This window comes from Amblyraja radiata, chromosome 26 (assembly GCF_010909765.2).
Source record: "Amblyraja radiata isolate CabotCenter1 chromosome 26, sAmbRad1.1.pri, whole genome shotgun sequence".
Classification (NCBI taxonomy): domain Eukaryota; kingdom Metazoa; phylum Chordata; class Chondrichthyes; order Rajiformes; family Rajidae; genus Amblyraja; species Amblyraja radiata.
In genome coordinates, this window is record NC_045981.1 from 3,052,882 (window position 1) to 3,080,161 (window position 27,280).

Genomic DNA, 27,280 nt, shown 5'->3' on the forward strand with positions numbered 1-27,280 from the left:
ATTCCCCTAATCTAGGCAAGAGACTCTGTGCGTCTACCCATTCTATTCCTCTCATGATTTTGTACACCTCAATAAGATCACCCCTGATACTCCGGCGCTACAAAGAATAGAGTCCTAGCCTGCTTAACCTCTCCCTACAGCTCAGGCCCATCGAATCCTGGCAACATCATCGTAAATCTTCCCTGTCCCTTTTCCAGTTTGAAAGGCTGATGCTGATTGAGCCTTGTGAGTTCCTACAGTGTTATGTATTTAGTCTCATGTCAATTACATAGAACATAGCAGAGTACAGTGCAGGAGAAGGGCCTATGTCCCACAATGTCCATGCTGAACATGATGCTAACATTAACTTCATCTCATCTGCCTGCACATGATATATTTCCCCCCAAACCCCTGCATATCCACGTGCCTGTCTAAAAGCCTCTTAAATGCCACTATCATATCTCCCACTAACTCGAGTTTGACATAAACTATTAGGATGAGGTTACAATGACCTCCCCGGGGGTTATTTCTTCATTGACCCAATCTAGGGGCTATCCATTCCTACATTTGCTTAAAACCTGACAACTTGCGATCGTGAATGGGATACATATGTAGCCGAATTAATGTTAGGGTATTCAAGACATCAGGATCCTGTTGCAGAACAGGGTACAAAACAGATGGTTTCATAAACTCGAAGAGTAAAGCCAATTACTAAATCAGCACAAGCCTTGAGACTGGATTAAATTCAAACCTGATATGCGCTTTGATATGGTTTACATCTTTGGAACTCAACTCTTTCATTACTAATGCTAATCACTACCATTACGCTTGTTACGTTCCTTTATGGTTGTGTGGTAGCTGGCAATAACAGGGTGAAGAGTAACGTGCTGCAGGATAGGGTAACACACACGGTCAGATGCCAACGACAGAGTTACTGGGCATTGCTGACACATAATTCCAAATGTTTACTTTATTTTAGTGCAGGGTTACAGTGCAGAAACAGACCCACCGAGTCCGGGCCAACCAGCGACCCCACTGTACACGAGTACTATCCTGCACACACTAGGGACAATTATACAATTTTACCAAGCCAATTAACCTACAAACCTGTACGTCTTTGGAGTGAAGAAGGAAACCGGAACTCCCAGAGAAAACCCACGCAGGTCATGGGGAGAACGTACAAACTCCGTACAGACAGCCCCCATAGTCAGGATTGAACCCGGGTCTCTGGCACTGTAAGGCAGCAACTCTACCACTGCTCCACTGTGCCCCCATATTTAAAGGTTTTTACGTTGTAAATGACCCTGGAGTAAAGAGGTGGGGGCAGACAACTAAGCTGTTTGCCTTTTCAAACAATGTAAATCAAGAATTCTCCTTTCCATTTACTTCAGTTATTTGCTTTAGAAATACAGCGCGGAAACAGGCCCTTCGACCCACTGAGTCTGTGCCGACCAGCGATCCCCGCACATTTAACACTATCCTACACACGAGGGACAATTTGACAACTTACAGAAGTCAATTAACCTACAAACCTGTACGCCTTTGGAATGTGGGAGGAAACTGGAGCATCCGGGAAAACCGCTGTGACTGCAAGGACTACGTACAAACTCCATACAGGCAACACCCCACCCGTAGTCAGGATCGAACCCGGGTCTCTGGTGCTGTAAGGCAGCAACTCTATCGCTTCACCACTTTCTGCTTATAACATTGAAAAGAAAAGTGGATTTTAACCATGATATTAACTACTGTAAATACCATTGTAATGATTATAAAAGGTAACTTAATGAAAGGGCAGGTCTGATAGCTAGTAGAACAAATACTGGTGGTGTTATACAACAGCTGTCATAATAAACCCAAACTAATCTAGTGTTGGTTGAGTGGTGACAGGTGTGTAATGCTGAACATGGAGCAATGCTGCCACCTCCAGCTCATGGCCATGAAGGACAATGGATATGTCTGAACAACCTATAAACCAACGCTCAATTTATCTCGAAGATAGACACAAAAAGCTGGAGTAACACAGCGGGTCAAGCGTCATCATCTCAGGAGAAAATGAATAGGTGACGTTTCGGGTCAAGATCCTTCTGCAGACTGATAGTCAGGGGAAAGGGAACATGAGATTTAGATGGTGATATAGAGAGGTATAGAAGAAATTAATGAAAGATGTGCAAAAGGCAACGATGATCAAGTAAAGATGGAGCCCACAATGGTCCATTGTTGGCTGAGTTGAATTTGCTTGGGTCGCCTACAACCCAACATACGAACATCGAATTCTACAGTTTTAGGTAACTACAAACCTCCCTCCCCGTCTCCCTCCTTCCCTTCTCCCCCCCCCCCCCCCACCCCACATCACTTCCCTGTGCCCCACCTAGACTCGCACTTACCTCTCCCCTCTCCTTCCACCTACAGTCCTTGCTCTAGTGTCAGAATTTATAACTCTTCAATCCTTTCATCTCACAGCATCTGTCTTTTCATCTCTGGTCTTGGAAAGGTAGAGGAGAGGAAAGGCCAGGCAAAGCGTGACACAGGTGACAGGTGAACACAGGTGAAGGTTTTATTGACCGGCAGATGTAGGAGTGTGGTCACATCTAGAGTGAGGCCACATGCACACTGGAGAAACAGCAACTCATAATCCACTTGGGTAACTTACAACTTAATGGTATGAACTTTGAATTCTTCAATTTCAAGTAACATCTAACAAACCTGGGATTGTTACCTGGATGGATTCAAGTCACTGGATGGATTTAAGAGAGAGTTAGATAGAGCTTTAGGGGCTAGTGGAGTCAAGGGATATGGGGAGAAGGCAGGCAAGGGATATTGATAGGGGATGATCAGCCATGATCACAATGAATGGCAATGCTGGCTCGAAGGGATGAATGGCCTCCTCTTGCATCTATTTTCTATGTTTAAACCGCCCCTGCCCCTCCCCCTTCTCCCCCACATGTTAATATGCGGGGACCGCTGGGCGGCGTGGACTCAGTGGGCTGAAGGGCCTGTTTCCGCGCCGTATGTCTAAACTAAACTACACCTTCCCTCTTCCCCATCCTCAAAGTATATGCAGCCCAGTAGACTTCCTCCCTTGTCTTTGAATCAGCAGAGTTAGTGGAGGAAAGGCCTTTGTAAGCACACATGTTGTGGGACCCACTCCTTCATTCTCGTGTGTGATTTAGTTTCTCTATCAGAGCTTCACACGCCATGATTCAGGCCGCTGTCAATGCTGCCTTCACACATGTTCTAGGCACTGCACGATTTTCAACCTTATAAATATCATTTTTATATCTGAACAAGGGAACACAGTAAACAAATATGAAAGACAAAAAGCAATGAATGGAGATAAACACCAGGGCTACTAAATCTGAAAGGGAACAGGCATATTAAAATTCCCAGAGGTGCTTTTAAACAGCATGATAGTTCAGGACAGTCACATTGCAGTTATAACACATAAAACACCAGCGATTAATGCAAAACAGACCATTCACTTAATTCTGCCGACATCAATCCCAGGTCTTCAACTCCACTGCAGCATTTTAATCCTGCTATTGTTTTCTTTTGAATGTACAGGCTAATCTCCTAAACAAATTTTAACAGGGAAAGGAAACATTGGGAAGTTTGGGAATTCTCGAGCTTGTATCCCATGGGGTTTTTGTGAAAGTTCAAATAAGAATGCAAAATTAAGTTCTCGTGGCCGACCATTTTTAAATTATGGACAATTTTTTTATTGACAACTCCGCTGAAGAAACAGCCAATGCTGAATCAGTGTGGGAAGGAACTGCAGATGCTGGTTTACATTGAAGATAGACACAAAATGCTGGAGTAACAGCGGGACAGGCAGCATGTCTGGAGAAGAATAGGTGACGTTTCAGGTCGAGACCCTTCTTCAGACTGAGGAACTTTTTTTTTCCTCTGTAATTATTATATTGTTTACAGTGTACTATGTTCACATATTCTGTTGTGCTGCTGCAAGCACACATTTCATTGTTCCATCTGGGACTAATGACAATAAAACTCTTGACCCTTGACCCTCCTTTATTTTCCAAAGCTGACAACATTCCATTTCAAATGATGCTTCTGACCTGGGATTTGGTGGGAAGGGACAGGCCAGTCTGTGAAGAGCTGCCAGCATTTACCCACATTAATGCCGTCAAGTTTGTGACTAAAGTCTCAAAGTCTGAAACCTTGCGATTGTTGGTGGAAAGACGGCTTGATGCACACAGACCAGTTCCACCTGAAATGATGAAAGGAAAACCACATTTGACAATTTACTAGACTGCTCCGATCATACAACAGAGTTGATGAAGAGGAACCTGCGGACGCAGTGCATTTGGATTTCCAAAAAGCGTTTGATAAGGTTCACATTAAAGCCTGTTTTCTCTGGAGTGTTGGAGGTTGAGGGGAGACCTGATAAAAGTCTATTAAATTGTGAGAAGCATTGGTAGGATAGGCAGCCAGAATGCAAACGTCAGTGACTACAAGGGATAGCTTTAAGGTGAGAGCTGAAGTTTAAAGGAGATGTGTGGGGCAAATATTTTACAAGGAGAGCGGTGGGTGCCTGGAACGCACTGCTAGGGGTGGAGGTGGAGGTCGATATGATAGTGGCGTTTAAGAGGCTTTTGTTTGGGCATATTGAATGGAATGAAGGTATATCAATCATGTGCAGGTGGTGGAGATTTGTTTAACTGGGCATAGGATATTCCTGTGCTGGATTTTTCTATGTTCTATATACACAGGTGATCATGGTATCAGGGAATAACTATGAACAGTTTTGAAAGCACATTATCACGTAGATGACCCAGACTAAATTATCACGTAGATGACCCAGACTAAATTATTTTTTCCGAATGGGAAACATAACTTATGGAGTAATTCAAAGCAGTTCTTGGTGTTCAATTATTTATTAATCATATTGGGCAGCAGGGTAGAGTTGGTGCCTCAGCGCTTGCAGCTCCAGAGACCCGGGTTCGATCCTGACGATGGGTGCTGCCTATACGGAGTTTGTACATTCTCCCCATGACCATGTGACCTTTGGTTTCCTTACCACTCCAAAGATGTACAGGTTTGTAGGTTAATTGGCTTGGTATAAGTGTAAATTGATCCTGGTGGGTGTAGGATAGTGTTAGTGTTAATCATAATCGTCATTTATTAGCCAAGTATATTTTGCAACATACGAGGAATTTGCTTTGCCGTACAACAAAACACACAACTGCATAAAAATTTACATAAACATCCACCACAGCGGCTCCTCCACGATCCCCACTGTGATGGAAGGCAATAAGTCTTATCTTCTTTCCTCCTTTCCTCACACAGTCGGGGTAGTTGAACCATCCACAGATGGTGATCGAGCTCCCATGTCAGGGTGGTCTAAGCTCCCGTATCGGGACGGTCCAAACTCCTGCAGCTTGGAATTCCCGAAATTGGCTCCTAACCACGGACCGCGAGCTTCTCGATGTTAAAGTCCGCAGCTCCTGCAGGGTGGAGCACCAAAGGCCGACCCCTGGACTTCTAGAGCTCCAAAACCACGGAGCCTGTGGACTTTAACATCTTGGAGCGGGCGATCCTCCGCGGTTTTGGAGCTCTAGAAGTCATGATTGAATGGTGGAGTAGACATGATGGGCCAAATGGCCTAATTCTGCTCCTATGACTTATGAACTGATGAACATATAGTTCAGTGGTTCAATGGTACTTTATTGTCATGTGTACCTAGGTACAGCAAAATTCTTTTTTTGCAAGCAGTTCAGTAAAAATCCTACTATACATAGGCACAATCATACTTAAGTACCAGTGTAAGAATGCTGTTCTTGGTGTAATGTGTAATAGGTCATCGCACACATTAATACCACCAGATCTGCTGAAAAGGTGCTGTGTTACGTAATATTTGATTTAAGTAAAATATACAACAATATGCAATTGAAAATTGAAGAGGATTGAAGTTTGATGGGATATGAATAATAAGCCCTGCTGATTTGTCTTGCCAGATCAAAACAAGGTTATATACTAGTCTAAACTAGGTTATATACACTTTCTACTCAGTCAGTTTGCTTGCACTCTGATTTATACCACGGGCAGTTATAGCATGTGTTAGTACTTACCCCAAATAAATAATTCCAGGAAGTGATCTGTATTTATTGGCTTGTTCCTATAACTAGGATTATTTTTTCACCCACAACCTGCCAAGAATTTTTTTAACTTGGTCGTTGAAGCCTTTCAACTATATTCTCTTCATGAGACCATGCAGACATTTTGCGTCGGCATGGAGGAAAATGACCGTTTGCAAAGCAAAGTGCTTGCTTGTGTCTTGAATCTTGATCTGAAATCTTTGTCTGATGAACAGAATCATCACCTATCTATGCTAGGGTAGCTCAGCGGGTCAAGCAGCATCACTGGAAAACATAGATGGTTGAACCATCTGTTTTTCGGTAATGTACCCTGACCCGCTGAGTTAGTCCAGCACTTTATGTCTTTTTCAGCCTTCCAAATTTCAGTGTTGATGCTGCAAGGTCAGAGGTTACCTGTAGGGACCCAGATGCGTACATGGCTTCAAGTGGTAAAGAACTGCAATGAGGATCTGGTGAACGAGATGCCATTTGACTTCCTTCAATTCACCAAACTTCCAAAAGAGCACTGGATCGACCTGTGACAGCTCAGACTTTGATCAAAGAGAGGCATTGCAGTGTTGAGTTGAAATTCAACAAGATGGGTTTGGTCATGTCTGATGTTGACATAAGGAACTGCAGATCCTGGTTTAACACAAAAAAACACACAAAGTGCTGGAGTAACTCAGCAGATCAGGCAGATCCGTAAAAGGTGATAAAGTATTTTTAAGAATGACAGATTCCATCGTAGTCATGGATGCTTCAATCAATAATAACTGAAAATTTCTTTCAGCTCTCTTAATTTTTAAGAAAGTTATGGGCTTTTGACTGTCCTCGATCACAGCTTTTGTGTTAAGTCAATGGAAAAGCAATAGGGAACAAGATGCTAATTTCCGAGTATGAAAATGGCCATAACTTTTTTAATACTGAAGATATGAAAGTGAATTAGGTGTCAAATTAAACTTCTTTTTATGCTTTATCTGATGGGATAAATTACAGACTTGATTTTTAAAATCTCAAAATTTTGTAACATTCCTACAGAATAAGGGATGGGTGCGGGAGTGTAGAAGAATTATCATTTGTTATTGGAGATTTAACTACTGCCATAAAAAAGACAAAAATGAAATTATAAAATACAGATTTAATTTCAAAATAATTACATTTCATGTTACACAACCCACAGTGGACAACTTACAATAAAATGAACATATTTGGTGTAAGATTTCTCCTGTCTTTTGTATTGGCCCATTACATTAACAGGCCATGCAACCATTCTTTTGTTGTTCATTGTGTCAACTTTATTAGAAAGAATTGGTCAGATTTTTTCAGGAGAATAACTCATCCATGAAAACAAGAAAAATAGTAATGGCGTACAAATGTATTAAAGATTCATATCAAACTTTATTTTTAAATATAAATTGCCCTGGACCTTTGTGAAGACAATATTCAGACCTGTATCGTGCCAAGTCAATAAACAACTTGCACGTCCTGGTTGCCCAGGATAATCAATGGAATCATCGAGTCTGTTTACCTGGAACTCATGAAACCGAGTTCCACATGAGACTTCGGTGGAGATATTCTGCTGTTGGCATTACCACAGACCCTAACATGTCTCTTGCAAACATTGTTAGCTGTGCCACCAGGAGTGTCACTACTGAGAGGCCTGTGAAATGGGTGCCTCAGCAGCTAAATTCTGGAGCATGCACTCCCAAATATCTTTAGCAAACTCTATGGATGTGAACAGTAAAGCCCCTGTCCCACTTTCCCGAGTTACTCACGAATTCTCCCGAGTTTTCCTTGATTCAAACATGGTTATTGCACAGAGACAGGTCCACAAAGGGCATCTTGAGCTCCAATTTTCATTTGTGACGGAGCAAACCAGCATTTCATGAACACTAACAGTAGATTTGCATCCGATGCTGGAAAAATGACAGGTACATCAACACAAACAGGATATGAAAAGTGCTTAGAGCACTTTTAACATGGATAGGCACAAAAATCTGGAGTAACTCAGCAGGTCAGATAGCATCTCTGAAGAAAAGGAATATTTTTTACTCTAAAATAAGGCCCAAAAATTTACCTGCGTCTTGCAGGCCAAAGGTTAGGCCAAGCAATGCTACTCTCGAAGCGACTGCTCCGCGGTACCTGCCAAGCCTTCGACCCTGGAACTGTGTGAAGTGGGAAGCGGCTGTAAAAGGACAGCGCCACTGGAGGGGGGGGGAGAAGAGTTCCTTTCCACAGCGTGTGGGGAGTCTGGCCCTGATCAGCACGGCCTGGGCTGCACAAAGTAGTAAACTTGGCTGAGCCACCAGGGGTAAAGTTGCGGGGAGGGCAGGAGCGTTGAGAAGGAGGGGGTCGGGGATCGTGCCAGCAACTCACTCACTCACCGCTGCTGCGGAGCTCCGGGCGCAGAGCCACCGCATTGTGGCCGTGGAGGGAAGTAGCTCGGGGGGCTGCGAGCAGCTGCCAGGACAGGACAGCGGAACCAGCCACCACCTCAGTGCCTTCTGCCAAGGTGTCCTTCGGCACAGGCGCAACCGGTGGAGGTGGTGGTTGGCGGGTAACTACTGGGCAGAAGGCTGGCCGTTCCGTCCCGGGCTCTCTCTCTCTTTATCTCCCCGTTATGTGGTCTCCCTGAGCCAGGAAGTCCCCGTCCCTCAGACATGAACCGCACAGCGCATTGTGGGACAGGCGAAGTTGGAGGCTCCTCATTGGGACAGGCGAAGTTGGAGGTCCTCATTGTCTCCTTGAAGGAGTTTCACATTTTTCTTTCTACTGACTAAACCAAACCCTTGTCCCGCCAGCCATTTTTCAAAATTTAGCAACCCAGAATAGGGGTGCATCTTCGACGCAGGTGTGTCTTTGATGCTGGAAAATACGGTAGGTGACGTTTGGGGTCGAGAACCTTCTTCAGATATTCCTTTTCTCCAGAGATGCTCTGACCCACTGAGTTACACCAGCTTTTTCTATCTATCTTCGGTTTAAAACTGCATCTGCAGTTCCTTCCGACAGACTTTCAAAGTGGACATGATTTTACCTGGACTTAACCATGAGTAAACTAAATTGATGCTTGCATCGTCTGTGCATAAATAATAACACTAATCAATCTAGTTTCTAAGCTTGTGTGCCCTGAAGAGTGAAATAAAATAAAATAAATTACATCTCTGAAAGTTTTCAAAAAGCAACATTTATTTAAAAGGCACATTCTACCGAGAGATGAATGGCAAACTGGGGAAATGCAAGAGATTTTGTTTTGCTTTTCATTCAGTTCCCATATGATCTGTTTTAGTGCTCCTCGTATAGAGTTAACATGCCTCTACTCTGAGCCTCAGAAATAATTCTTCCTACTGGACTCAGAAAACAATATCCAGTGTATCAGTCAACAATTCCAGCTTCATTCATCCCGACAGCTTTTCACAGTAACCAAGTAGAATGAGAATGAGAATTCTACACTAACCAATGCCACATTTGTGGGCAGCTTTAGTTTGGTGGAGTACTGGCCCATATTATCTGGCTTCAGACTTTACTAGTACCTCCCTGTGAGCACTCCGGTTCTTGAAGCCACCCAATCTCCAATATTAGCAGACTGGTTTCAAAATTCAGTCCCAATATTCAATAAACCACCAAGACAACCATTCATTCGTCAGCTGAGCCTCACTGTAAGCTAATCACACAGCAGCTGTTTGACACAAGCTGCGCTACCACAAATGCTGATAAAAGTCCTGCTTGCTTGTTGCTTCCTATTTCTTCCGTTTAGAGGTTTTCAGAAGGAAGTCTCTCTGAGCCTGATACCTCTGTAGAGCCAACACAGCATCATCAACCTATGTAGAAGCAGAGAGATGGTAAACAATGAGAGCTCAGCAACAACCGATTCTATGCAATTTTCACTCTTAACCTGCTAGTTAGATAAGTACATTAACTGTAAAACAATGCATAAACACATTAATTTCCATCTCTTTTACAAAAATGTATAAATATTTTAAATGAATGACCATTCCTTTACTTTGTTAGCACATTCCCTCATTCCAGATTTTAATTACAAAGGGATTTCACCGTAAGAAAAAAAATTCCATTGCAGGATTACCCTAGAGTGGAGAGAATCCGAGCACTCTAAGCAGTGTAGCAGTTCCAAGTTATCCAACTCCAGCAGCATGCCAGTGATCTTTCCCGCCAAGTAAGGCTGCAAAACATGGATTAACTTGAAAAGCCGTTCACCTGAAAATAGATCCACAGAAAATAATTTGCAAAGATGTTAGCTTGAATAATTGAGCAAGATAAGGTGCTCTATCCTTCACATATCAGGCAACTGAATCTCCTACCACAACTAGAGGGCAGTGCTGAACTACTATCTACCACATTGGTGATTCTCGGACTATCCTTCGCTGCCTTTACCTGGCACTAAACGTTATTCCCTTATCATGTATCTATACACTGTAAATCTTCTTCTTTCGTGTCCATCACTATGTTTCAAATGTTCGGCCAGGCTCTTGCACAGTGGACAGCCTTCACGTTTACCACCGCAAGATCTCCCATGCAGCATTCTACACCAAGAAGTGGGCATCTTAGTGGGTGTGGCATGTAAATGGCGTGATGGTAATGTATTGTCTTTCTGCTGACTGGTTAGCACACCACAAAAGCTTTTCACTGTACCTCGGTACACATGGCAATAAAATAAACTGAAACGGATGTCACTTTTAACTCATTTATAACTGGAGATGACTATTGCCTGATATTCATGCTGCAAGTGTTAATTGCCACATTGGACTCTGAATGAATGATCTTGCAGCATTTGCTAAGAGTTGAAAATGGAATAGAATATTATTTGCAAATGATTACATATTCCTCCTCCCGTAATGGCAGCGGAAAGATAGATTTATAGAATTTAGTCCAACAACTAAATGGGCAGAACAGCGGTAGAGTTTCTGCCTTACACCTCCAGAGACCCAGGTTCGATCCTGACCACAGGTCTGTACGGTGTTGGTACATTCTCCTCGTGACCAGCAAGGGTTTTCTCCAGGAGCTCCAGTTTCCTCTCACATTACAAATACATACAGGTTTGTAGGCTAATTGGCTCGGTAACATTGTAAATTGTCCCTAGTGCGGGTAGGATAATGTTAATGTGCGGGGATCGCTGGTAAACGCGGACTCAGTTGGCTTAATGGCCTGTTTCCGAGCTGTATCTCTAAACTAAAATAAACTTGAAGCTGCTTAAGTTCGTTAGGTACACAAAAATGCTGGAGAAACTCAGCGGGTGCAGCAGCATCTATGGAGCGAAGGAGATAGGCAATGTTTCGGGCCAAAACCCTTCTTCAGACTGATGATCGTTAGACCTGGATCTCTAACAACAGGAATCTGCCTCATGACAAGTATAACTCCAACCAGTGTAAAATATTCTTCTCATCAGTTCATCAGTTTTACTGGGGCACCTCGGCAGTTCGTTCAGTCATCATCAAAGGATTTCAGCTCTGGACAGTCTAAAATAAGAACTGCAGACAAGTGTGTAAACTGTACCTCAGTGAGAAGATTAATGGTGAATAGGTGCCGCTTGGTGGTACTGTTCACAGTACCTGCCACCAGATTGAATCTGTCCTACTTTTCACAGAATGGATACAGCCAAGCACTGTTGACAACATGTCAATGCTGTAACTCTACTGGAGCAGCTTGGCTGGAGGAACGGCTAATCTTTGAGCTAGTCTTCAGCACCAGTTTGATCGCACTTTCTGTCAGGAACCTTCAGCTAATTCCTCGTATCACATGGAGAAAACGGAGTTAGTTAAAACCTAGTTTAAGTGACAGAGGACGGTAAGAGGAAGCCGAGGTGGTTCACATACTTAGCACATCTGGCTGAAAGCAGTTGCAAATGCTTCACACTTGATCGTAGTATTCCTATGATGCATTCTGCCATTCTTGAGGGTGGAGATATTCTCAATGCCCTCTGCCTTTGGAGCATACAGTGTGGAATGTTTCAGACAACCTTTGTGTAACACGGTTGAACATTGTAGGGTTTAGTAAGAGGTGGGGTCCACAGTGAGGTGAGGGAATACACATAACACTTACCCTGACGTGCAAGGCTTCTATCCAAATGTGTTTTTTTCTATAACTGTACCTACAAGGCGTAATGCAATACTATCTAAATATCACATACCTAAGCGTTGTTTCTGTTCCTGGAAGGGGAGACCTGAAAGCATCGCAGCTGTGAGGGGCTCCCGTTCCGTTCCAGCTGCACTAGATGGCTGCAAAGAAAATAAAAGGAATATGAATCTGGGGCCGACACAAAATGCTGGAGTAACTCAGCAGGTGAGGCAGCATCTCCGGAGAGAAGGAATGGGCGACGTTTCGGGTCGAGACTTTTCTTCATCTGGGTCTATGGACTCACTCCACTGCTGGGATCTTTCCTTTAGCAAATGCCCTTTTCATAAAAAGGTAACAATTTGTTAAGTAATGTGGTCACACAGAACACTACAACACACCTTTTGCACGACTGCGGACTTGTTTCCGTTGATAATCATGTTTCCACACTCTTGTCTCTTTTTTGTTGTTGTAGTTTTTCTTTCTTTTAGAATTTTACCCACGATGTCGGTATAATTGATGTATAACTTGGTTCTGTGTATTTGCCAGGGTCGATGTGCCTGTGGTGTTGCTGCAAACAAGAGGTTTCACTACACCTACACCTCACTGTATTCATGCATATGAAATAAACTGGAACTTGAACTGTTGTGAACATCGTTGGTTACAGCTGATAAATCTAGTCAAAGTCTATTGTTCACATACCATATCCTCCATCTTAGAAGCCTCTATCTTTAAGGGCCTGTCCCACTTTCCCGAGTTACTCACAAATTCTCCCGAGTTTTCCCCTTGATTCAAACTCGGAGAATGTCCGTGGCAAGTCCGTAGATATTTCATAGCGGGATACTCGGGGCATCAGGTAAGTCGAGACGTTTTTTCAGCATAGGGAGAGTCACAGAGCCATACAGTGTGGAAACAGGCCCTTCAGCCCAACTTGCCCACACTAACCAACATGTCCCATCTACCCGAGTCCCACTTGCCAACGTTTAGCCCATGCATTTGAATATTTGGTTGCAACATGGAGGTACGTAGTTTCAGCTGATCTTCTAGATGGGTATCCATCATTTGTGACCTTAAGGGCGTCTTGATTTAGGTTAGGTAGGAGAATGTAGATTCGCAGCAATAAGTGGTTGAAAAGCAAGAAAGCATTTTTCGTGTCTGTTGCCGAAGACGTGGATATTCAATTGCATTTTTCCGTATTTCAATCAGATCTTTCTTAGTGTCAAATAAGGACTTTAAAATGTCATCTTCTGAGAGCTCAATCAATTCTATCTGTAGTTCTTTAGGAGCCTTGGAGACATCAACTGGGCGAGGTTGAAATGCTAATTTGAGTGTGATGTCATGATTCTCAAAGTCAGTGAACCTTTCATTGGATTCTTAAATTAATAAGTCTATAACAGCTGCATATTCTTCAAATGATTCGCATGAATCCTCCTGCTCATCAATGACCTTCGCTAACTGGGGAGAATGTTCATCCGAAATTTCTTTTTGAAGAAGAGTTTTGAAAAAAGATAGCTTTTTTCGAAATGCTTGGATTTTTTGCCACATATCATATATAGACTTAGTTTCACCTTGCAAAGAAACATTCAAGTCATTTTGCTTTGACATGATATCACACAGAAATGCAGTATTTCTATAGAAATCTTCTTTCCATAATTCACATTGCTGATTCTGTTCTTCGTGAAATTTAACTATCTGTTCTCGCAAAGATAAACATTTTGCTGACACCTGTCCCTGCGATAGCCAACGCACTTTACAATGATACACTGAAAATCCACACTGAATGCCTCATCGTCCAACTTTAGCATATTACGAAACTGACGATGCCGTGTTGCATTTGCACGAATATAGTTAGCAATACTTATAACTTATTGCAAAGTGTCACTTAAAATCATAGATTTAGCACAGAGATTTTGCTGATGTAAGATACAATGAAATGAACTGAGAGCATCTGGATCCGATAATACCTTTTTTATCTGTGCAATAAACCCTTCACGTTTTCCTGTCATGGAATGTGCACCGTCTGTACATACACTCACTAAATTAACCAAATCCAGCCCAACTTCACAACATTTATCTTGAAAGTTGCTGAAGAAATCTATTCCTCGTGTTCTAACCAAAAAGAGTGCCCAAAGACACTCTTCGTAGCAAAGAAAATCTTCTGTTATGGCCCGAATGAAGTATAAAACCTGCGCCGAGTCAGTAGTATCAGTTGATTCAACCAAAGCGATTGAATAATATATATTTTCCTTTTGGAGTATTGTGTGAAGTTGTTCTGTTATGTTGAGGGCTAATTCATGCTGCCGATCAGTTATAGTTCTCCTTGAAAGAGGCAGTTGTTTGCACTGTGAAACCTTATCGGGGTCTAAGCATCCTACAACTTCGACAATGCATTATTTTATGATTTCTACATCGCTAAATAGCTTCCCTTTCCCCCCCCCCCCCCGAGTATATAAGCTACTTTATAAGTCGCTTCAGTAGCATTATTTCCGGGTCTTGCCGCTGCTTGAAATAACTGCCTTTGCCTTTGCTTTTCATCTTTTCATTTCTGCAATGCAACCTTTCGCGCCTCACTCTCTAATTTGGAATATTTGTGGCATAATGCTGATGAGCATTGGATTTCTTCAATGTTGATATTGCAGTATCACAAAGCAAGCAAATCATCTTATCTTTAGCAGAAACAAGATACTATTGCAGTTCCCATTCCCAATCCTTATTAAAAACTATTTTTTCTTCCCTCAGCATTCTCTTGGTTTTCTTTGACATGATGGGCTATTAATCAGACAGAATTTAAAAAGTCGAACAAACGCTGTTTAACTATTCTCAAACTCAACTTCAAACGGAAAGCCACGTGCACCGCTATCAAAAGTTGCTAATACTGAAGACTGGACGGCCAGCAGACTCTCCCCGACATTTTCCCTCTCGTCAACCAGTCTCAGGCGTTGGTGGCACCAGTCAGGCAGGGAAGGTTAGCGTATATTCTAGAGTCGCATTAGAACTAAATCATGAGCATAACAGGTGTTAAAATAGGCCTCATGACTTACTAATGTTTTAATTGTGGCCGTCAGTCGGGGAGGATTATTTTGTTGAATCTTCTTTTACTTTGGTATTTTAAATACGTTCATTTTAAAATTAAAATAATAAAAGTTTAATAAGGAACTGCAGATGCTGGAAAATCGAAGGTAGACAAAAGTGCTGGAGAAACTCAGGTGAGGCAGAATCTATAGAGCGAAGGAAATAGGCAACGTTTCACGTCGAGATCCTTCTTCAGATAAAAATAAAAATAAAAGGATTTGTTCTACAAAATTTGGATTAATTCAAAAGTCCGCACTTAATGGCTTAGAAGGCCGCAAGCGGCCTTAAGACAGTAGGTTCCCCACCCCTGGTCTAAACCCTCATCAACAATGATCTTGACAGAGTGCCTAATTGCGACTCTTTTTAGTTGAACCAAACAGGTGACCAAACAAGTACGAAGGAAAGAAAGGCACTCAGTTAGAATCTGAATCAGTGCTGGCATACTCAAAATCCCTTTGTCCATTCATGGCGATCCGTGATTGTGGTGTGGTTTTTTAAATGACACAAGTCCATGCTGCACCATTGAGTACAAGGCAATTATGAGTACAGAAGGGCTGCAGTTCCAAGTGACCACGTTAACAAATGTTGTGGTAATAAAATAATAAAATTAACATAACCCTTTGTATTTCAGAGGCAAGTGTAAACACACTGTTCATACCTGACGCCTAACTTGAGTTGGTGCTGGCATTGATGGTGGGCCAAGAGTCCTGTTTGGAGCAATGATACATCGGCCACCCATGTCCATACCTGTAATAAAACATGTTTGCACTATTATAGTCTATTCAACTGAAATGGAATACACCAAGATACAGGACAGAACATCACAGGAGATCCTTCTTCCCGGTGGCTATGAAACCGTACAACTCCTCCCCCTTCTGTCGTGGGGTAGACTGAGAATAACTCCCCTACTCTCCCCCCCCCCCCACTCTAGAATCCAAGAGGATGTGGATGACCTGATAGGAGTAAATACAATTATGAGAGGAATAGATAGAGCCTATTTCAGCGCCTTTTTCCCAGGATGGAAATATCAAATGCGAGAGAGCATACAGCTTCAAGGTGAGAGGGGCCAAGATAAAGAAAATGTGCAGGGCAAGTTTTTTGTTTTCCACAGAGGGCAGTGAGTGCTTGTAACACACCGCCTGGGGTAGGGCAGTAGGCGGATACAATAGTGGCATTTAAAACACTTTTGGATAGCACATGGATATGCACAGAATGGTGGGATATGGATTATGTGCAGGCAGATAAGAATTGGTATTAGCATCATGTTCAGCACAGCCACTGTACATCAAAGGCCCTAATAGAAACATAGACACAGAGAAAATAGGTGCAGGAGTAGGCTATTCGAGACAGCATCGTCATTCAATATGATCATGGCTGATCATCCAAAATCAATACCTCATTCTTGCTTTCGCCCTATGACCCTTAGCCTTAAGAGATATATCTAACTCTCTCTTGAATACATCCCTGTGCTGTGTTATCCCAATTCCTGTGCTATACTGTTCTATGTTCTACATTGTAAGGGATGAGGGCATATCGGGCTGAGCCAGCCTTTAATTGCCCATTAATAGATGCCCTTGGTATGGTGGTAGTGAGCTACTTTCTTGATCCACTGTAATTCTTGAGATGTGGTGTGCCCACAATACTAATAAGGAGGGAGACTCGGGATTTTGGCCCAGCAATTGAGTAAGAGCATCAACATATTCCCAAGTCAGGATGGTGTGCAGCTTGGAGGGTGCATGGGGAAATGCTTAGGTTACTTTTCTAGGAAAAGCAACACTGATATACAAACTTCTAAACAATTCATAGGTTTAAAAAACAATAACAAGAAACTATTATAACAAACCGGTTGGACTGTGAAATGTTAAGAAGGTATATTGCAAGAATCAAGGTGAATTAGCAACTTTCAAAAGTTAAGCAATATAAATACGATTATTTAGCTGCATCAATAATACCCTTTACTATAATATATAGAGGAAGTTATTTAATTGAAACAGCACATTTCAGAAACTAAGCAGCATATTTAAACAAACAGAAGGTTAACCTTTTCAAATGAAATGGGGCACATAGGAATTGAATAATTATACTTTCATTCTTCATAAAATATTTCATGATTCCCCTGAAGCTTCCCATGTTAATTTTCTCTTCATGTTCCATAGGAAGTAGTGATACATGGGAGCTATTAATCACTCTCTGAAGTCTGAGATAGTCATTACAAAGTCACATTCAAATCCTCTTATGAAGGCTCCATTTGAAAAAACATTGAGCAGTTTTGATGTTGTTTGTGTATGAACCCACGGTACAATGGTGTAAATTATGTCCAATCCATCATCAAAATACCTGGCACAAAGTGCTGGAAAGTACACTCCTTGCTGCTTTGTGGAATCATACATCAATATGTCTACTTAATATTTCAACAGCAACACATCTGTCCTGTGATATTATGCAGAAAGCCCACAAGGTGCAGAAGTAAAACAAACGAGCACATAAAATAAGTTTGTACTGCAATAAAGATGAGAATAAAGAAATTATAAAATTCAAATCAGACATCAACCTCGTAGTTTTGATGTAAAGGAAACTATTTTGTATTTGAAGGTACAATTACGTTATTGGATTCTCTGTACAGATTTACTTTTATTGAAAAAGGATGGAGCATAAAGTCTCCATAAAGCATCGGTCAAATCACATCCACAGTACTTATTTAAGAAGCATTACAGTTGTATTGGACACAGAAAACTGGAGTAACTCAGCTGGACAGGCAGCATCTCTGGAGAGAGAGAATGGGTGATGTTTCGGGTCGAGACCCTTCTTCGGACGAAGGAGAAGAAGGGTCTCGACATGAAACGTCACCCATTAGTTGATAAAATCATTCAGAACTGTAAGGCAGAGAGATAATTAAAGATTGATAATTAAATTAAGCTGAGGGCAGAGTTTAGATCAACTTCGATGCAGGCAAATTCAAAAGTAGTGGCACTGTAAGGCAGGGGTCAAGGAAAGAGCGTTCACGTCACGGCCCTGTTTCCACCAATCTTTCCACCACCACACACAAGAAACGACAAGACAGACACCATTGTATGCAGATGCCGAGAGTGTGTTCAGCTCTGGCTGAACAACTTCTAATCTTGTGTGTGGACTCGATAAGAAGAATGTAAGGCAACTATCATGCTCTGCATGAGACGGATGAATTTTACACTCAGCAGTACAAAGCAGTAAAACAACTCACTTTAAGAAATGGCATACGCAAAAAGTAACTCAGCGGGATAGGCAGCATCTCTGGAATGGGTGAAGTTTTGGGTCGAGACCCTTCTTCAGACTGGTTAGGGATAAGGGAAACGAGGGATATAGGGGACACGAGAGATGTGGAGAGATAAAGAACAATGAATGAAGGATATGCAGAAAAATAGGCCATTGTTAGCTGTTTGTAGGGTGAAAATGAGAAGCTAGTGCGACTTGGGTGGAGGAGGGTTGGAGAGAGAGAGAATGCTGAGGCTACCTGAAGTGAGATAAATCAATATTCATACCACTGGGCTCTAAGCTGTCCAAGTGAAATATGAGATGCTGTTCCTGAATTAAAATGGTAAGAAATGGCATTCTTTACCAGCGGATGCTCTCACGATATTCATTCTCGTGTGTTTGTGATGCAGCTGGTAGAGTTACTGCATCACAGTGCCAGAGACCCAGGTTCAATCCTGACCTCAGAAATTGTTTGTGTGGAGTTTAAACATTCTCCATGTGACCTGGTGGGTTTCCTCTGGGTGCTCCAGTTTTCTCCCACATCCCAAAGATGTGCGGGTTTGTAGGTAAATTGGCCTCTGTAATTTGCCGCAAGCGTGTAGCGTGGATGAGAAAGTGGGATAACATAGAACCAGTGGGAATGGGTATCGATGGTCAGCGTGGACCCGGTGGGCCAAAGGGCCTGTTTCCACTCTGTATCTTTCAGTCAATCGAAACCCAGCATATGTATAGAGTGTAAAATTGTAACATTTTGGGTCTTGATCTTTCAATAACTCAATCAGTATTATTTGCTTAGTTTAGAAATACAGCATCAAAAGAGGCCCTTCAGCCACCGAGTCTGCACTGACCAGCGATCCCCGCACACCAACACTATCCCACACACACTAGGGACAATTTTACATTTACACCAAGTTCACATTTATTGCCACATGCACCAATTAAGGTACAGTGGAATTTGATTTACCATGCAGCCATACAAACAAAAGAACACAATACACAATAGAATATAACATGAACGTCCACCGCAGTGGAATCAACATTCTTCACTGTGGTGGAAGGCAATAACTATTAACCTAGAATGAAGTCAATTAATTATAAACTATTGACTTATAATTATAAATTATGTCAATTAACCTATAAACCTGTACGTCTTTGAATTGTTGGAGGAAACCGGAGCACCCGGAGAAAACCCACGCAGGATACGGGGAGAACGTACAAACAGACAGTACTCGTAATGCAGTGGTACCTCAGTGCCACATATTCCATAATCGATGAGCTTCTTACCAGTTAATGAAGAAGTTGGCCAAAAGTCCTGAGGCAGGAGAGGCTGAGGGGCATGGCTGGGACCAGCAGCAGGCATAGACTGAAAACCAACTGGAACAGGAAATACAAGTTAAATGGGAAGCTGGCACATTGTAATTCTACGTAAGAATGCTCTGAAAATGATAACAGTACATTGCTTTTCTATTGAATGGCATATTTCAGGTCATGTTTGAAAACGTTTTACTTTGGCTGCACAGTGGGCAGGCACATGAATTCTCATGAGCTGAAACTTAACCTCATGCTTAAAATGAATGATAATGTGCAAGTTTGTAAGGGCCCACAACGCACTCATTACAAGTTGGTGGAGAAAGGAAGCAACTCTTGATATGCACTGAACATTACAGATCACAAGGTCAATATGGATAAGGGAAACTAATTTGTCCAATGTCATTTGATTAAGTAATCTGGAATAATACACTTTTTTTCAGTAGGACTGAACATGAAAAATTGTCTTAAAATCCTATCTGTTTCAAGAATCATTCTTCAGAAAAATCTGCCATCTTCACCCAGATTGTCATGTATTTAACATAGAAATAAAATGCTGGAGTAACTCAGCGGGACAGGCAGCATCTTTGGAGAGAAGGAATGGGTGACGTTTCAGGTTGACAGCCTTCTTCAGACCTTGTATGAATCCAGGCCATTAGCAACTTGGCTGACTTCTGATTACCCTCTGAACTGACCAGTAAGTCAATCAATCAGTTATAAAAAACCACCATGACAAACATAAGACTTTTACCACAAGGACAACAGCAGTTCAAGGTAGTGGTTCACTCCCACTGTCTCAAAGTCCAGTTAGATAGATAATAAATGGCTAAATTTAAAATAAACATTCTTTCATACAATTAGTGTTCTGTATTTCACCAATTCAACACTTCAATCATTTCTCCCCTTAAATGATGCCAATGTTGTGTCTGTAGTTTTGTTTTATTCTTGCCTATTCTACAATATCAAATCAAAAAAACTTCCGATGCAGGAATCTAAAATAAAATGTATTTTTTCATCTGTATAAAATCTATATTTTAACCTCTGAGTGTAACCTCTGTGGCGTAGCGGTAGAGTTGCTGCCTTAAGGGCCTGTTCCACGAGCATGCGACTGCATGCGGCAAGCGCGACCAAACTGGAAGCAGGGGCCGCACGGATGTCGATGATCCCCGTACAGGGCCGGTCCCACCAGCATGCAACTGCATGCGGCGAGCGCAAAGTTCGAACGAAGTCCGCGGGAAGTTCGCGCGTGACGTACAGCAAACGTGCTGAGAATTACAAATCAAATGATCAGCACTTAAGGTTCTTGGTTCAAGAACTACAAATGTTCGTGTCAAACGGTAAGGTAAGGGAACTTACCCATTTGCTGAGAAGCTACGAGTTGTGAGTATTGAGGCAATTTGGGAAAGCTGCTATTCGTCCAAGATCCTGAAATGCACGCAAGAAAATATCTTTTATTCAAATGAAACCTACCTTGAATAGCCAAACCATGTGAAACATTAAAGAGAACTCTTTAATGGAACTAAAGAGAGACCCCGAGTGCTGGAGTAACTCAGCGGGACAGGCAGCATCTCTGGAGAGAAGGGATGGGTGACGTCTCGGGTCGAGACCCTTCTTCAGATTGAGAATCAGGGGAGGGAGAGACTAGAGATATGTGAGGGGGAGACGAGAGGTATGGTTGGGGAAGGTGTGAAAACGACAGATCAAAGCAGGCGATGATCAAGGAAATGTAGAATGGTTCATTGAAAGCTGAGGGGAAGGCAACAACGAGGCATACAATCAGTAAAATATCAGTAAAATTAATCAGGAGGACAGTGAAACTAGTCAGAGAACTAGGGTGGGGGAGGGACAGAGATAAGGGGAAAGCAAGGGTTACTTGAAGTTAGAGAAATCAGTCTTCAGACCGCTTAGTTCCAACTAAAGATTCAGCTAGCACACATTAATCAACAAAACTATCTAACTAACTCACATGTGCTTTGACTGGTGTGTTAAAACTAATTCCCAAACAATTTAATGAGACAAATAACAAAACCAGGCATTGTACTACTACATTGACACCAATTTGAAGCAGCCTTTACCGTCCACTGGAATTTCTGGACAGACATCTCATGAATATTATGCAAGAGCCAAGACAATGTGAGGCATCAAGATTGTGAAAGCTTCATTGGAACAGGGTCAAGTTGGACTATAATCTGCTGGATGAACTCAGTGGGTCAGACAGCATCGGGGGAGGCAATAGACAGGTGACGTTTCGGGTCGGGACCCTTCTTGAGAGGGTTTCCTGACCTGAACTGAGGCCTGATCCTCCAGTTCTTACAGCACTTTGCGTTTATCACAGGGTTTCAGCATCTGCAGTTTCTTGTGTCTCCTTTTGACTCTTATCTGTCAGCACTCAACATCATCGCCCGGCCAGGAATGACCATCTGCACGAGAAGCTTTGTGAAACCCAGGACACTTTTAAAAGAGAAGGAGAATGGAATCATTTAGAACAAAAAGATCCTACCATTTTCTTTAATTGCAGGTAGCTTCTCTCGATAGGCTTCAAGCAGTTTCTCCATCATATCTTTTGTCAATTCAGCAATTATGCACCTTAAATTGGAAAGCTGTTTATCAATATCAGTATCCAATGTTGGTAACACAAGGTCTGTCTCCATTTCTTCCAGAGTTTGAAATTCCTACAAAGCAAAACATAACAAGATTAACTCTTCTGCATGACTTCCTATCACATAAATTGCATTGTTTGAAGCCCTGAACAATATTTATTTTGCATTAAAAACAGGACACAAAGTCAAGTGCTGGATTAATTCAACACGTCAGGCAGCATCCCTGGAGAACATGGCTAGTTAGCGTTTTGGGTCGGGACCCTTCTTCAGACTGATTGTGGTGGGAAGGGGAAGAAGGCTGGAAAAGAGAAGGGGTAGGACAAAGCACGACAGGTAATAGGTGAACTCGGGCGAGGGTGGGTCTTTGATAGAAAAGTTAATACGGAATGGCAAAGTGGGTAGCAACTGGGAGATCCTGTCGGCCTTGGCGAACCAAGCGCAAATGTTCGGCAAAACGGCTGCCGATTATACGCTTGGTCTCGCCGATATATAGGAGGCCACATCAGGAACACCGGATGTCGTGGATGAGGTTAGAGGAGGTGCACGTGAACCTCTTGAAAGGCTGCTGGGGTCCCTGGATGGAGGCAAGGAAGGAGGTATAGGATAAGTTATTTTATAATATCAAATAGCACTGAATTGATATTACACGCTGCCTTGACAGAGTTCTCAGATGCATGAAGGTTCACATTATGGAAGAATTATACACGGTAATCCATAATTATCAAACATAGTCCGAAACAACTTCATTCACGATCTATTGGTGAGCGGTAATAACGATCTTATTTCTCTACTTCCCTAACATTGCCCTAGCTGCAATGTATGAATACACTGGGACATCTCAAGTCATGCTCTACCCTACGAGCTTCCAAAGGATAGCTGAGAAAGCCCCAATTTCCAAGCCAACAAGATTCGCATTCTCCCATTATCATGATTCCAGCCAGAATGAAGGGTTTGGGGTGAGAATGTGGTGAGCCTTTGACGATTTGATTACAACGTCAATTAATCCACTCAGTTTCATAAACTGATTGGATGCAGATCAAAGTACAAAACACACCAATATTTTGACAGAAAAATCAAAAGAGGCAAATATTAATCCCAAGAAGAAGAGTAAAAATGAATCCCCGCAAACACATCCCCATCTGGCACACTAGTAGATTAAGGCATCTCAAAGCTATTCCTGTGGATGGATCTCACCTTCTCCATCATGGTCTGGTTTGGCTCAGCCACCAAGCACCACATCCGCTGCAGCGAATCGTCCGATCAGCTGAGAAGGTTGTTGGCTACAACCTTCCCTCCATTGACGAACTGTACACTGCAAGGGCCAGGAAGCAAGCGGGTACGATCATCTCTGACCCCTCTCACCCTGGCCACAAACTCTTTGAATCACTACCCTCTGGAAGGCGACTGCGGACTGTCAAAGCTGCCACAGCCAGACAAAAAAAAAACCCGCTTTGTTTCCACGAGTAGTAGCCCTACTTAATAACCAAAAATCTGTAGCCTCCTTTTGCTCTGGTATTTTATTTAATTCACATGTTTAATCGATAATCTTTTATTATTAATGTTAAATGTTTTATGTGTCATTCCTAACTGTCACTGTATGTCATGTTGTCACTTGTGGGCGGAGCACCAAGGCAAATTCCTTGTATGTGGGACAAAGGGATGTAAGAGAGGAATGAAATGTAAAGCCAGAGGAAGGGATATAGGTGGAGGAAGACAGAGAAAAGGGAAAAGGATGGCACGAGAGATTTTATCTACCAATTTTCTCATCTAAAACCCACCTCGTTTGTACCCCATCAATCACTTGCCAGGCTTTGTCCGTCCCACCACTGTCCATTTTTCTTCCCCCGAATATAATCAGTCTGAAGAAGGGTCCCGACTATGATTGAATGGCGGAGTAGACCTAATGGCCAAATTCTATTCCTATCACTTATGACTTATGACCCAAAAGTCACCTATCCAAGTCCTCCAGCGATGCTGCCTGACTTGCTGAGTCACTCCAACACTTTGTGGGGTTTTTTAATTAAACCAGCACCTGCAGCTCCTTGTGTCAGGAACTGTTTTTTTTTACTGGTTACAGACTAGATGAGCATCATTAAATGCTTTGTTCAATCAGGATCTTGCCTACCTTTAAGAGCTGGATGCTGTCAGATTTCAAGAGCAGATCTATTTCATCAGTCTTCCTCTTGAGGCCAGAGTACCTCTGGTGCAGCCAGTTCTGGATGCTGTCGGTTTGCGCCAAGGCAACAGCTTCCTCACTCTCAATGATGTTTGTTACAATGCTCTGCGACTCTTTAACGCAGTTGATAAGATCGCCAAAGTTCTTATCGATGTCAGATCTCACCTGACATGTAGTTTCCTGATTAATTAAGGGGTGATTAGAATTGAAACAGGAAAGAGAACAACTGCTGTATTTTTCTTTAAAAAATGTTGACACGGTCGTTACTCACTTTGATGGACAAGGCATTGTCCTTTAATTTGAGAATCGCTGCATTAATATCTTCGATTTGACTTTGCCTTCTTATTCTTTCTTCCTGAAGAAGATTCTTTACAGAGAACATAAGGGAATTTATTCACACACCATTTAAAAATTCAACCCCGACTTGATAATCAAAACAGCCGACAAGGGAGGTGCCGTGGTAGTCTGGCGCGCTGACCTCTACCGGGCAGAGTCCAGGCAACAACTCTCAGACACCTCCTCCTACTTATCCTTGGACCATGACCCCCACAGACGAGCACCAGACCTTAATATCACACATCATTTCAAAATTTAACTAACTTCAAACAGCCCTTGCTTTCCCTCTCTCTCCATCACCTCCCCGTTCCCCTTCTCTGTTCTCCCACAAGTCTCAGTCTCTGACTACATTCTATCTCTGTCCTGCCCTCTCCCGACATCAGCCTGAAGAAGGGTCCCGGCCCGAAACGTCACCCATTCCTTCTCTCCAGAGGTGCTGCCTGCCCCACTGAGTTACTCCAGCATTTTGTGTCTACCATAAGGGAATTTATTGTGACTATTCAAATACAATGTATTTGCCAAATAACATGAATTTGGAAATGTTAGTCTTAAATCACAGCAGACTCATCAAGACATGGCTGCAATCACTCAATGCTTCTCCTTTGAATGAAGCAGTTTTCAAAAATCTAATTGCCTGATCAGTCTCACAGGCAAAGTGGATTGAAGTCCCCATCTGTTGTTAAATTTAATCTGCATCGTTGCTGGCCCACCAATTTCTCTCTACTATCACTCTTCTCTGCCGAGCAGAACTGGTGTTACATCTAACAACTTCTCCTTCGACTCCTCCCACTGATTCAAAATCCAAGGTGTAATCAAGAGCCCCAGCTATGCCTGCCTCTTTGTAGGTAGGGTACATCGAACAATCCCTGTTCCAGGTGTACACTGGCCCTACCCCAAACTCCATCTCTGCTACATTGACGACTGTGGTCCTTAACGCTCTCACTACTTCATTCTTACCAGTGTCCGTTAACAAATGCAACACAAGTGCAGCTTACCTTTTTGTCCTTGGTCTCCTCTTCTGTGGTAATGACCTTGTGATCCCGATGTGTGTGTAAGATGCACAGACCACAGATACACATCTGATCCGTCTTGCAGAAGAACTCAAGAAGCTTTGAGTGCACTTTGCATCGCCTCTTGTCCAAATGTTTGACGGGGTCGCTGAGCTGGTGGTCTCGAAAGGCCTCGCCCTCGAAGTGTGGCCTGAGGTGGCCCTCACAGAATGTGGACAAGCAGGTTAAGCAGGACTTTGCAGCCTTGGTCCAGCTGAGGCAAGAATCGCACGGTACGTCATCTGCCAGGGTTGGCCTTGCACCCACCTGGCCCATTCTGTGGAACTCGTCCACGATCCCGCAGAGGACAATGTTCTTCTGCAGGGTGGGCGTGGGGACAAAGACTGCCCGGCACTGCGGGCACATGTTGACCGAGCTGAGGGCATTGTGATCCCAGGTTTTCTGGATGCAATGCTGGCAAAACGTGTGTCCGCAGGGAAGGTTAACGGGGTGGCTAAAGACTTCCAAGCAGATGGAGCAGGAGAGCTGCTGTTCCAGGGATGAGAGGTCTGCCACAGCCATGTGTTGGGCCATCAGCCTGGCTTACAGCCCATCCTCAGCTGCAGCCGCTGTCCCCCCCAAACAAACTGTCCTTTCAACACTCCTCAAACTCAAACACAAGGCCCCTGCAACTCCCAGACACCAGGGTCTGCCTCCTAACCTGTCAAACAACAAGGTCTGCCCCTCTCACCCTCCAACACAACAATCTGCACCCCTCCCTCACCCCTTCGTCCCCCAGATACTGGGATCTACCCTCTTACCTGTCAAATTTCTCCCACTCCACAAATACTGGGATCAGACCCCCCTCAAACACCAGGATCTGCCCCAGATCAAATACCAGACTTGCACCCTCACCTCACACACAGAGAGAGAGAGAGAGAGAGAGAGAGGGCAGGAACAGAATAGGTGACAAATGGGGATGGTTTGTTATTAGCAGATCTGTACCTTGAATAAAAACAACGTTTTTCAGTGGTAGAGAGAGCAGGATGTGCTTCCCTTGCCCCTCAACCACTGGAATCAGCTCCACATACACCAGGCCTGCAACCCCCAACCCTCAGGGAGACAGACCCCTCACCCCCGGGATCTGCACCTCACACTCACTCACACTCACCCTCACACTTCACTCACACTCACCCTCACACTTCACACTCACCTCTCACACTCACCTCTCACCCTCACCTCTTACACTCACCCTCACCTCTTACAAACACCTCTCACACTTCACACTCACCTCTTACACTCACACTCACACTCACCCCTCACACTTCACACTCACCTCTCACACTCACCTCTCACACTCACCTCTCACACTCACCCTCACCCCTCACACTCACCCTCACACTTCACACTTCACCCTCACACTCACCTCTT

The 27,280-nt window shown here is 43.1% G+C and overlaps 1 protein-coding gene across 1 annotated transcript; it reads right to left on the bottom strand.

Moving 5' to 3' along the window:
* Positions 1-9,235: 9,235 nt before the first annotated feature.
* On the bottom strand, positions 9,236-27,075 carry LOC116987814 (E3 ubiquitin/ISG15 ligase TRIM25-like). Its single transcript, XM_033044052.1, has 10 exons — positions 25,856-27,075; positions 24,796-24,891; positions 24,474-24,704; positions 22,249-22,420; positions 21,105-21,173; positions 19,725-19,814; positions 15,868-15,956; positions 12,214-12,301; positions 10,153-10,283; positions 9,236-9,889 (listed from the first exon to the last, which is right to left on the bottom strand). The coding sequence occupies exons 1-10, from the start codon at positions 26,441-26,443 to the stop codon at positions 9,809-9,811; spliced, it is 1,635 nt and encodes a 544-aa protein (XP_032899943.1). The 5' UTR covers positions 26,444-27,075; the 3' UTR covers positions 9,236-9,808.
* Positions 27,076-27,280: the final 205 nt, after the last annotated feature.